The sequence below is a fragment of the Scyliorhinus canicula genome, chromosome 1 (genome assembly GCF_902713615.1).
Source record: "Scyliorhinus canicula chromosome 1, sScyCan1.1, whole genome shotgun sequence".
Taxonomy (NCBI): domain Eukaryota; kingdom Metazoa; phylum Chordata; class Chondrichthyes; order Carcharhiniformes; family Scyliorhinidae; genus Scyliorhinus; species Scyliorhinus canicula.
The window spans coordinates 219566843-219579726 of record NC_052146.1 but is presented as its reverse complement, the minus strand read 5'-3'; the positions used below and the strand labels follow the sequence as shown (position 1 = coordinate 219579726).

General features: G+C 45.9%; 1 protein-coding gene across 1 annotated transcript in view; it reads right to left on the bottom strand.

Moving 5' to 3' along the window:
• Positions 1-12884, bottom strand: part of utrn (utrophin) — a 560528-nt gene that overhangs the window by 435248 nt on the left and 112396 nt on the right. Inside the window, 1 exon segment of the mRNA XM_038808060.1 lies at positions 11770-11951. Within this exon segment, the coding sequence (XP_038663988.1) occupies positions 11770-11951 (182 nt within the window).

The window sequence follows — 12884 nt, the reverse complement described above, 5'->3', positions numbered from 1 at the left end:
TGGTGGTTAGGAGTCTCTCAGAGAATTAAGGGATATGAGGTGCAGAGGGGAAAATGGAATTATAGCCTAATGGAATCAGCCATGGTCACATTGAATGGTGAAGGAGGCTCGACTGACCATATGGTCTACTCTTGCTCTGATATCTTCTGCTTTTGAATATAAAAAATCTCACCACGACCTTGTTGGCAATGCAGCAGCTGAACCCAAGTTACATCTAGTTATGTGGGGAGACTGGTGAAGTAGAGCAAAAGAGATGAGGGGTACATTCAACATAGATGTTTAAAATTATGAAGCATCTTGATAGAAGAGATCGAAATAGAGTTGCTAATGGCATGAGAATCCTAACCACACGAAACATATTTTGGTTAACTGACAAAATAATTAGAAGTCCAATGAGGAGATTTACTTTTTAATTAGTGAGTTAGTATGATCTGGAATGCATTGCCTGAAAGAATGTTTGAAGCAGGGTCATATGGGACAATAAAACAGGAACCACATTTCAGAAGTACTTCATTGGCTGCAAAGCGCTTTGAGATGTCCAATAGTCATGAAAGGCACTATATAAATGGATAAATACCCCAAAGAATGACATTTGAAGAGCAATGGGAAAGAGCAGGGACTAATTGGATTGCTTTTGTAAATAGCCAATACGGGCATGATGTTTAGAATGGCCAAGCAACCGCCAAGTGGACCCTTTCCAACTCCCAAGATAAAAAGAATAATAATAATTACTGGACACAATCTTCAGGCCCCACCCCAAATCTCAACTCTCCCCTCTCCAAATATGGATGCCCCATGACGGCACAATGGAAGAAGAAGAAGAAAAAAGCGCTTATTGTCACAAGTAGGCTTCAAATGAAGTTACTGTGGAAAGCCCCTAGTCGCCACATTCCGGCGCCTGTTCGGGGAGGCTGGTACGGGAATTGAACCGTGCTGCTGGCCTGCATTGGTCTGCTTTAAAAGCCAGGTGCCCATGTTCAATTGCAGCCATGAGCAACTGTGTGGAGGTTGTGCTTTCTCCGCGTGTCTGCATTGGTTTCCTCAGAGTGCTCTGGTTTCCTCCCCCTGTCCAAAGATCATAGAATTTACAGTGCAGAAGGAGGCCATTCGGCCCATTGAGTCTGCATCGGCCCACTGAGTCTGCCCCGGCCCTTGGAAAGAGCACCCTATCTAAGCTCAGACCTCCACCCTATCCCCGTAACCCCACCTAACCTTTTTTGGACACCATGGGCAATTTAGCATGACTAATCCACCTAGCCTACACATCTTTGGACCGTGGAAGGAAATTGGAGAAAACCCATGCAGACACGAGGAGAAATTGCAGACTCCGCACAGGCAGTGACCCAAGCCGGGAATCGAACCTGGGACCCTGGAGCTGTGAGGCAACTGTGCTAACCACTGTGCTGCCCATCGGGTTAGGTGGATTGGCCATGCTAAATTGCCCCTTTTGGTTCAAAGATGAGCAGGTTAGGTGGGGTTATGGAGTTACGAGGATAGGGTGGGGCAATATGCCTAGTGGACCCTCTTTCAGAGGTTCGGTGAAAACTCGATGGGCTGAATGGCCGCCTTCTGCACTGCAGGGATTCTATGGTTCTATGACAGCCCCAAGGGAGGTACCACTGCCTAAGGAGCAACAGTATACTAACAACAATGTTGAGACTGACTTTGCCCAATACCGTCACAAAGAAAAATAATAATAACTGGCTCCAAGGGCTTCCATAACACCCCAGTCCCTGCACCCCTCCGAATCTAAACCAGTTGGCCCCGAATAGGACCAACCATCCAATACACAGAACAACACTCCACGCCCCAACAAAAGAGAAAAAAAAACACTTGGGAGGGATTACCCCACCAGACACAGCACCTACCATCAAATCAAGGATATTCAGACCGACTACATTCAAGAGCTCTGACAACAGTCAAATAGGAGACCATGTCAGAAGAAACAGCCGAGTCCCACTAAAGGAGAGTCTAACAAACCCCAATCCTCAACAGGATAATACACAGTCTCCACCTGAGCCAAAAGAAGAGGCGCAACTAGGAGGATCTTCCTCGAACGTAGTGATGACAAACTAATCTTACTGCTGCCTGGACACACAGTGGTTAGTAATCCAGAGACCCAGGGTAATGAGCTGGGGACCCAGGTTCAACTCCTACCACAGCAGGTGGTGGAATTTAAACTCAATAAAAAATATCTGGCATTAATAGTCTAATCATGACCATTAAGTCATTGTCGATTGTCACAAAACTCATCTGATTAACTAACAACCTTTAGGGAAAGAAATCTGCCATCCCATCCTTACTTGGTCTGGCCTACATGTGACTCCTGACCCACAGCAATGTGGGTGACTCATAAATGCCCTCTGAAATGGCCTCGCAAGCCATTCATTTATTCATCCGCTACAAAAACATGAAACGGAACGAAACCGGACATACGACCTAGCATCGAACTAGACACCGGAAACGGCAATGGCAAACCCAGCCTCTTCGACCTTGCAAAGCCTTCCTTCCTATCATCTGGGTGCTGTTTCACAGACTAGCCATGCAACAGACTGGCATAGTCATACTCACAGCATCATACCTTACAAGCAGTGTCCCAGACACCACCGTCACCATTCCTGGGTATGTCTTGTCTCACCAAAAAGACAAATCCAGCAGAGGTGGCGGCACAGTGGTATACAGTCGGGTGGGAGTTGCCCTGGGAGACCTCAACATCGATTCTGTATCGCATGAAGTCTCATGGCTTCAGATTAAACATGGCAAGAAACCTCCTGCTGATTACCATGTACCATCCATTCTGACCTGATGAATCAGTACTCCTCCATGTTGAACACCATTTGGAGGAAGCACTGAGGGTGGCAAGGGGGACTTCAATGTCCATCATCAAGAGTGGCTCGGCAACCACCACAGATTGAGCTGGCCTGGTCCGAAAGGACATAGCTGCCAGACTGGGACTGCAGCAGGTGAAGAGGAAACCAAAAACGGGGAAAAACATACTAGACCTCATCCACGTGCCTGCTGCAGAAGTGTCTGTAGAAGTGACCACTGCACAGTCCTTGTGGAGACAAAGTTCCATCTTCACATTGAGGATACCCTCCATCATGTTCTGTGACACTACCACCATGCTAAATAGGATAGACTTAGAACAGATCTAGCAACTCAAGACTAGGCCCCCATAGGGCGGCACGGTGGCACAGTGGTTAGCATTGTTGCCTATGGGGCTGAGGACCCGGGTTCGAATCCCGGCCCTGGGTCAGTGTGTGGAGTTTGCACATTCTCCCCATGTCTGCATGGGTTTCGCCCCCATAACCCAAAAATGATGTGCAGGATAGGTGGATTGGCCACACTAAATTGCCCCTTAATTGGAAAAAAATAATTGGGTACACTAAATTTATTAAAAAGACTAGGCCCCCATGAGGAGCTGGGCCATCAGTAGCAGCAGAATTGTGTTCAACGACAATATGCTTGGCCCAGCATATCCACCTCTCTGCCATTACCGCCAAGCCAAGGGATCAACCCTAGTTCAATGAAGAGTGGAGAACATGCCACAAGCAACACCAGGCACACCTAAAAATGACATGTCAACCTGGTGAAGCTGCAACACAGGACGACCTGTGTGCCAAACAGCATAGGCAGCAAATAATAGGCAGAGCTAAGCGATTCCACAACAAACACATCAGATCTAAGCTCCGTTGTTCTGCCACATTCAGCCATGAATTGTGGTGGACACACTGGAGGAGGAGCCTTCACAAATATCTCCATCCTCCATGATGGAAGACCCAGCACATCTGTGCAAAAGACAAAACTGAAACGTTGGCAACAATCTTCAACCACAAGTACAGAGTGAATGATCCATCTTGGTCCCTTCGAAGGTCCCCAGCGTCACAGATGTCAGTCTTCAGCCAATGCGATTCACTCCACGTGGGATTTACTGGGAGGCCTATAGTGAGGCTTTGTAGAAGGTGAAGTCTTGGCTAGTGTAGACTTGAAAGATGAACATACACTTCCAACACTGATGAAGGTTCAACTCAATTTTATTAACTACTTCTAACTAACTAACACATGATGACTGCGGGTCTAAATGATGCTAACTTAAATTAGAGACCTCAGCCTTGTCCGAACCAGTTGATTCTCTCAGCACGTGGTACGAGTCTGTGCTGGGCTGGATGAGTTCTTGTTACACTGAGAGGCAGCACCCAGAATGAGGGGGAACTGTGGTGCCCTCTGCCTTTAGTGTGTGTATTCTAACTGGTGATTGGCTGCGGTGTTTGTACATGTTGATTGGTCCGTGTGTGTGTCCATCAGTGTGTGTCTGCACCATGATATACTGGTGTATATTATGACAGAAGGAAGAGCTGCTGGAGACACTGGCAAAGGCGACGATCACATTAATTCTAAAGAACGGGAAGGACTCACTAGAGTGAGAGTCATGTAGGCCCATATCGCTGTTGAATCCAAATGTGAAAGTATTGGCTAAGTTAGCAGCGGAGAGGATGGAAGAATGTATTTCGGGGTGGTTGCAGAGGACCAAGCAGGCTTCGTGAAGGGTTGGCAACTTTTTAGCAATATTAGGCAGTTACTGAATGTGAACATGACCCCGTCAAGGGGACGAGTATTGTAGATAGTGGTATCTACGAACGCGGAGAAGGCTTTCGACCGGGTGAAGTGGGGGTACCTGTTTGAGGTTTTGGGAAGGTTAGGGCCAAAGTTTGTGTCTGATGGACGTGGCACTGGTGGCGAGTGTACAGACAAACAAAATCAGTTTGGGGATGCATAGAGGAACGAGGCAGGGGTGTCCGCGATCGCTGCTGCTGTTCGTAATGGCGATAGAGCACCCTGGCGATGGCTCTTAGGGAGTCAGCGGAGTGACAGGGGTTGTGAGAGGGGGTAGGGAACACCGGGTGCCGCTGTTAGCAAATTACCTGTTGCTGTTTGTCTCAGACCCATAGGAGAGTATGGGGAGAATTATGGCTTATTGGTTTGGGGCCTTCTCAGGCTAGAAGTTGAATGTGGGAAAAAGCGAGGAGTGTCCAGTGAATGAGGCGGGTCTAGGAGCCAATCTAGGGGTGTTGCCATTTAGGGTAGCCAGGGATAGGTTTAGGTATCTGGGGGTCCAAGTGATGGGGGATTGGGAACAATGCACAAATGGAACTGAACAAAGTTGCTGGAGGAGGTAAAGAGGAATTTAGAAGATGGGATACATTGCACCTGACACTGGTGGGAAAGATCCAAGTGGTGAAAATGAACGTCCTGCCCAGATTTCTATTCTTTTTCCAGACCCTCCCGATCTTAATTCCAAAGGCCTTTTTTCGGAAGCTGAAGCTGCGTTTTCAGTTTATTTGGACGGGGAAAGTACCCAAGGTAAAGAGGGTCCTGCAGTTACCAAATCTGCTGTACTATTATTGGGAGGCAAATGTGGAGAAAGTGAGGCGGTGGTGGGAAGGAGAAGGGTTAGAATGGAGGAGGAGTTTTGTAGGGGTCCAGCCTGACGACCATGGTGACGGCAGAGCTACTGCTGGCACTGAGGTGGTGTATTGAGAGCCCGGTCATACAGACCATGATTAGGGTGTGGAACCAGCTACGGAGACACTTTAGGATGGCGGGGATATCGGTGTTAACACCGCAGTGTGAGAACCACGGATTCAAGCCAAGGGAAACGGATGGCATGTATAGGAGGACGACAGATGTGGGACTGGTGAGGGCAAGGGATCCATTTCTGGAGGAGAGGTTTGCATGTCTGGAAAAGCTGAGGGAGAGGGTAGAGCTCCTGAAGGGAAGCAAATTCAGACACATGCAAGTGAGGGACTTTGCACAGAAGGCATGGAGAGGGTTTTCCAAGCTGCCAAAATATGCCCTATTGGAACGGTTGCTGCTTCTGGATGTGGAATGGGAGGGTAGGATCAGGAACATGTACGGGTGGCTGAGGGGGCAAAAGTGGTCAGGATTAGGGAGAAATGAGAGAATTTGGGGGGGGGGGGGGGTGGAGGGGTTGTGGAGTGAGGCACATGTCGGAGTGCCTTGTCACATGACCACTGTCCATGACTCTGATTCTGTGAAATCTTACCTTCTGTTCCTTCCTCCAGACCATTAAAGTAAATAGTGAACAATTGCAGTCCAAGAACTGATCCCAGTGGTACTCCACTAATTAGATCTTTCCACTCTGAAAAGGGCCCATTTATTCCAACTCTCTATTTTCGATGCTGGTTTTCAATCCGTGCTCACACACTTCCTCCAATTCCATGGGCTCTTACTTTACGTACCAGCCTCTAACCAATGCCACCTCATCCTCACTCAAATTCCTCAGGATAGACGACAGACCGTGGAACAGGAACTCAACAGTACAGAGGCAGCTTTCCACCAAAGACAGTGCTCTCTCTGCTACAAGAACATCCTTGTGTGCTGCCATCGCCTCCATAAAGATGCTTCACAACTCTTGAAACATCCTGCACTGCGGAGCCAAAACTATCAGACGGATCAACTTCGCCGCTAGCAACGATCATCCATCGATGTGACCGTATCATTAGTGCAGCAAACTTCTCAAAGACAGCTGTGCCGTCAAAGACAACACATCACTATGACTCCAGCCACGAATCAACGAGGATTAAAGCATATTGTCTCAACACAGAAGTGCTGAAATATTGACCACCAAATCTTAGTACCGAGTAAAAGCCATGTAAACCAAAAAAAGACATGAGAGAGATGTGCACAAGGGTAAAAACAAAAGATTGAAAGATGAGCAGAGCCAGACCTTGTGAAAGCTCAGCCGCCCCCGCGCTCACATCACGTAATTCCCATCTGACAGCAGTTTAAATCTCATGACTGTTGTGTTTGGTGTTCGATGTCTAGCAAGGAATCTGTCAAACAACTTGAGACATGTCCAAACCAGGATCTTTATGGAATCACACATGGTAAGATAGCGATCTGTTACAAAGCAAGTTATCATGGAGTTTCTTTGTAGTCCCCTGGAACTACACCTAGGCACGACTCTCCTCTTGTACGTCGGAGTCAGTATGGGAGCAGATGGAGGCAGCCTCGTCGAAGGGCACAAGCCTGGGGGCACTGTTGACGGTGCCTCTGCCGTTCTCGCCGTCCAGGTACGCCGCAAGTCCAGTGGCGGTGGAGGTCCTGAGGCTAGAGGGGGCCTCGGTTTGGGCTCCAATCTGTGGGAATCATAGGTGTGTTCCGGGGGTGGGTTGGAAACGGGGTTCCAGGGTTGGCGGCGGGTGAGGATCTAGCGGATTGGGGATCCATTTGTGGGGGGCAGCTTCCCGAGCTTGGAAGAGGAGAACGAGTTGTCCTGCGGAAACGGATTACAATACTTACAGGTGTGAAACTATGTGAGAAAACAGGTGCTGTCCTTTCCTGATCTGCCACCCCCGGGGTTGAAGGATAAAGTGCTGTCGAGAACATGGATTAGAGAGGGCAGGGTGTCAGAGATTTATAAAGAATTAATGGATTAGGAGGACGCCCCAATAGGAGTAGTTAAGCGAAAATGGGAGGAGGGATTGGGGGAGAGTTAGAGGCTGGGTTATGGGAGGAGGCTCTCAGGGATTTCCTTAGGTTGGAGAAAATTAAGTTGTCAGTAGGGAGCGGGGGCGGGGAATGTCTGGGGTTAATAAAAAAAGGTGGAGGCAGAGGGGTTACTTATTTAGTTATGATGTGATCTCCTGTTTGTTCTCATTTTGGTCTTGGTTTTGGTTGTGTTTGATGTTTATTTATAAATGCTTTAATAAAAAATATTTATAAAAAAAGAGAACGGATGAGTGATCCGTTGAGCTGCCGAGCAAGATTGTCATCAGCCCTTCCACTGTTTCACTCTCAGAGTTGTGAATCTCTTCCACATCAGAGTTGCTATCATAGTATTCATCAACTATGTCTTCCTGTTCATCCTCAAGTGTCTTCAAAGATCTCCGCTATTTCACTCTTGGAGTCACCAAGTGCGCCATCTCCAAGCCCCCACTCTTCGCAGTGTCCAGTGTGGTCTGGGCGTCCCCCGTGACCACCTCGCCATTCCGTCCACTACCGGAGTAGTGTTTCTTGAGCCTTTTCATTGAGCCCATCTTTGCTCCTGCGGAAAAGATCTACAAGCAGTTCATACTGGTCTTCGCGTGTCTCACCTTCCACGCCTTCACTTTCCACATCTTCTTCGAAATCGTCAAACGTATATTCATAGTACTCATCATCGGATTCAGTGTTGTCTGTAATGATTTCTCCTCACGGAATTGTGTCCACACGCAGTAGACCGCCAATTTCAAAGTTAGCCTTGAGTTTGGCTGCCGAACCTTTGCTTAACATTCCACGCTGTAGAACTTCAGGAGGGCTGAAGAAATTAAAGGACAATTCATTTGGTGCAGTCTTTGTGACGGTTCTGCGAGCGCTTCGTACTTAGTGCTTCAGTTCAGTTTTAAATGCTTTCACCGTTACATTTTTGCCCTCCTCCCAGCTGATCTTGCAGTCTGGCACCCCATTATTTCTGATTCATCGAAGAATGAGTCAAGCGGCCTTGATACCAACTGATATACTTTCATGATGACCTCATTGGTGAAATACTCATTGGGCTCGAACTTAAACTCCAGAGTGAAGCTCCACGGCTTCTCACGCTCTGCCCACTTAACGTTCCCATATTGCAGATGCTTTAATACGGGCTCATCATGCTCCGGTGTCATGCCACGGAGCACATGCGTGTTCTTGAAGACTGTTAACCAGAATTGTGGAATGCTCGCTGATTGTTCCGTCTCTTTGTCTGATTTGTCGCCCTCCGCCTGGATTTCTTCTGAATCCTCATCAACCGTGCCCACTTTATTTTTTTGTAGGGATCTGTAGTATTCAACTGGCAAGCCATCTTCTGTGATACACAGTCACTCAATTAAATTCAGGGATTCATATGAATCTGCTCATATGATGGACGCATTATCCATGTCTACAATATGAAACAGTAACTTGTACCTCATGTCGTTCACGGAGAGCTCAAATTCACATGCACGAAGATCTCAATTGTTCTTGTTTCATAGTACACCGCAGCCCCAGACGATCAGCAACTTTCAGCCGTGCGTTCAACTTGTGCAAAGCAAGCCGACTGAGGTTAGGTCTCATTTTCATGCCAAAGTCACATTAAAATAATACGTTGATCAAGAACACCACAGATTTCCACCTGGTTTTAATGGCTTCCAGAGAGTTCTTACTAACTTCGAACTTATTTGAAATTTTGTTTTCATCTTATTTATTGAGACTCTTCTGGTCCTTGGTTGCAATGAGATCGAAAAAAAACTGCTCGTCGGTATTTATCTCATCAAACACATTTACTGATTTTATGGTCCATTGTCGAACGTGCAAAACACTGTTTTGCAAAATGACCAACACGGCCACACCAGGAAGAGATTTTTCCAACGGCCGGACATTGCCATGGGCTATGCCAAGTGCCACACAGTTAGCACAAGATGACAGTTCCTGTCGGCCGCTTTAAATGGCCGCCCACACTGAGACCACATTTCTTCATGACATGCGTCTCACAGCACTAATGGCGCTGATGTCTTCCTCCGAATTGACGCCAAGATCTTTCAAGCAGAGTGTGCTGATTTGCTGTGCAGCTACCTCGCTCGCCTGGCAAATCTTTATTATTTGTTCCTGTACCAAATCTTGCTCCGCAACAACCTCTCCCGGAGCTTATCATTAGTTACACCAAAGACAATTTGGTCACTGATGAGCAAAGATTTCAGGCTACAGAAGTTGCATAACTGGGCCTTCAGCCTCAAGTCAGTGTCAAAACTGTTGAATGATTGGCCAGGTTTTTGGATAAGCATGCGGAACATGAATCTCTCAAATGTCTCATTCTTTTTGGGGGAGCAATGCCGATCAAAGTACTTAACGACTTCATCGTATCTCTTGCTATCCTCTTCATTGTCGAATGCAAATGTATTATACAGTTCAATTGCTTGTGGACCTGCCACCATTAGCAGCAACGCTATTCACCCCACATCAGGCTGAGCCTGCAGGCCTAGGGCTGCAACATAAGAGTCTGATCTGCTGCTTGAAGAGCCACCAGTTTTCATCTACATTACCAGTTATCTAAAGCTGATAGAGGCCTTCAATCCTACCATCTCGCGCTTCAGCATCCTCTAGTGCATCGAGTCACCACAGGCTGCAGTTCACTAGGTCAGTCTGTCCGCCGAATTCCTAACTTTGTCACTGCCGTCGTTATCTTCAAATCTTCATCACTCTGGTACCATGTTGTGTTCGGTGTTCGATGTCTAGCAAAGAATCTACCAAATGACTCGAGACTTGCCAAACCAGGATCTTTATTGAATCACACGTGGGAAGATAGCGATCTGTTACAAAGCAAGTTATCATGGAGTTTCTTTGTACTCCCCTGGAACTATACCGAGGCACGACAGTCCACTTGTACGTCTTACAACTATCTGTGTTGACTAGATGTGCCCCCACTTATATCGAAGTGCCTTGTCACATGATTACTGTCTTGAGACCGCATGGCGTGCCTGCACCGCCAGCTGCTGGTTGAAAGTCACACCACCAGCCATTTATGATATTGCTTGCAGGCATATCACCACAATGCCAAGTCAAGGGGATGTCTTCGCATGTAGCAGCAATGATGTCAGTAAACAGGTAGACAACCAATTAAAGTGAAGTAAAATTAGCCTTTCTGAAACAGTGAAGGTGTCCAGCGGTAATTATGAAGGAAGTTAGTACACCATTTACACTTCATTCAACACGGTGTGACATTATCCAGGAATTGTACAGTTAAATTATCAGTTAGATTGGAAACCCTTGATTCCAGAGATTGTAGTCTTGTAGGAAGTTCTACAGCGCAGCCAATGAAGAGATGCAGGCCCAATAACAACTACTTCTGGATTTCACATTATTCTGCACATGTCCAAATTCCAAAATTGTAGCCAGTTTAAGAGGAGTAATAATGGCAAATGCTGACAGTTTCTACACCATTACCACACAAATTCCTGGCTGATAACAGGAGCTGTGGAGAATCAGATAGATTTGGGTGTCCAGCTACACAAATCACTAAAAATTAGCACATAGAACACATATAAAATGTAATCAAAAAAGTTTATGGAATACTAGTTTTTAATCGCAAGGGTAATAGAATACAACGGGGAGGAAACGATGCTTAAGCTTCAGAGAGGCTTGGTCAGACACATTTGGGAGTACTATGGATCTCAGTGCTTTAAACACGGTGGTGGGTTTTCACTCAAGTCAGAGATGAAGTTGAGCAATAGAGAGAGAGAGAGAGAGAGAGAGAGAGAGAGAGAGAGAGAGAGAGAGAGAGAGAGAGAGAGAGAGAGAGAGAGAGAGAGAGAGAGAGAGAGAGAGAGAGAAATACAGCACAGAACAGGCCCTTCGGCCCACGATGTTGTGCCGAACTTTTATCCTAGGTTAATCATAGAATTTTGGACACTAAGGGCAATTTATCATGGCCAATCCACGCAACCTGCGCATCTTTGGACTGTGGGAGGAAACCGGAGCACCCGGAGGAAACCCACGCACACACGGGGAGGATGTGCAGACTCCGCACAGAAAGTGACCCAAGTCGAAATCGAACTTGGGACCCTGGAGCTGTGAAGCAATTGTGCTATCCACAATGCTACCGTGCTCCCTTGAAATACGTTTATAAATTAAAATTGCAAGCCTTTCTCCAGCCCAGCCTTAACATATGTTAATTTAATAGCTGTTACAGGTAACAATGGTCTTAAAATGCAATGCTTAAAAACATTTAGTCTCAACAGTCAGTTCATAACTCACTTTGCTTGTCTGTCCATGCTGGCAACTCTCAGGCTTTCCCATCTAGAATTAAGCAACGCCATCTGCTCTCTGATCTCATTCTCTTCTTCTTCTGTCAGATTGCCTTGTGCAATAAGCTGATTTCCAGCCTGGAGTACATTGCCCACATTACTCTGATGGGCAGTCAGCTCCATCATAAATCCCTGGTTCAGAAAGAATGAAAATATCAATTAAATTGGGGATTACATGTTTTGACAAAGAGTCATCGGACTCGAAACGTTAGCTCTTTTCTCTCCCTACAGATGCTGCCAGACTTGCTGATGTTTTCCAGCATTATCCCTTTTGTTTCAGATTCCAGCATCCGCAGTAATTTGCTTTTAGCAAAATCTACTATTGACTGAAAAATGTAATCATACCCAACAACCATTCGAAACCCAATAACAAAGGTCACTCTGGTGCACAAAACTAATCTCAAGAAGTATTTTAATTTACCTTAGGTTCACAGGTTGTGCGCTTCGGCCAATTCTGACTTTTAAAAATAAATTCGTTTTCAGCCTAAATAGCAAATATTATGGAATAAAAAATGTTTTAGACCCCCAAAAATATATCGCTGTAATTTTTTAAAAATCAAACCACACCAACTTTCCAATCCATTATTAGGACAATATCCTAGGTTGTTATAAAGTATTAGATTATAAATAGACAATAAAAATCCTACAGCCTCCCTCAATGAGGTAAATCAAATTGATGTTCTAGCAAGTCATACCGCTTCACATCAAACTCATCGAACGCTGTCCTGCAGATATCATGGCCATTTCCATTTTTTAAATTAAGAAATATTTAATTACTGGCTGCTAGGTATTTTCTCTGCTAATAGCAATGGTTAACATGTTTATATACAACTTTTACACAGGTACTAACACATTTAAGGGGGGTGGGGGGGCGGAAAGAGTGCATGGGGAGAGGAGGGAGGAAATACTTAGAGCGTTGTTTCTATGTCACCATATTAAATGTCATGAGCTATTTAAAATGTTTAAAGATCAATAAAGCGTTACTAAAAAGTAATAAAAGAGCAATGATATATTAGGAAAGAAAACTCACAAAACAAAAAAAAAAGGATAGCAAAAACTTCTATT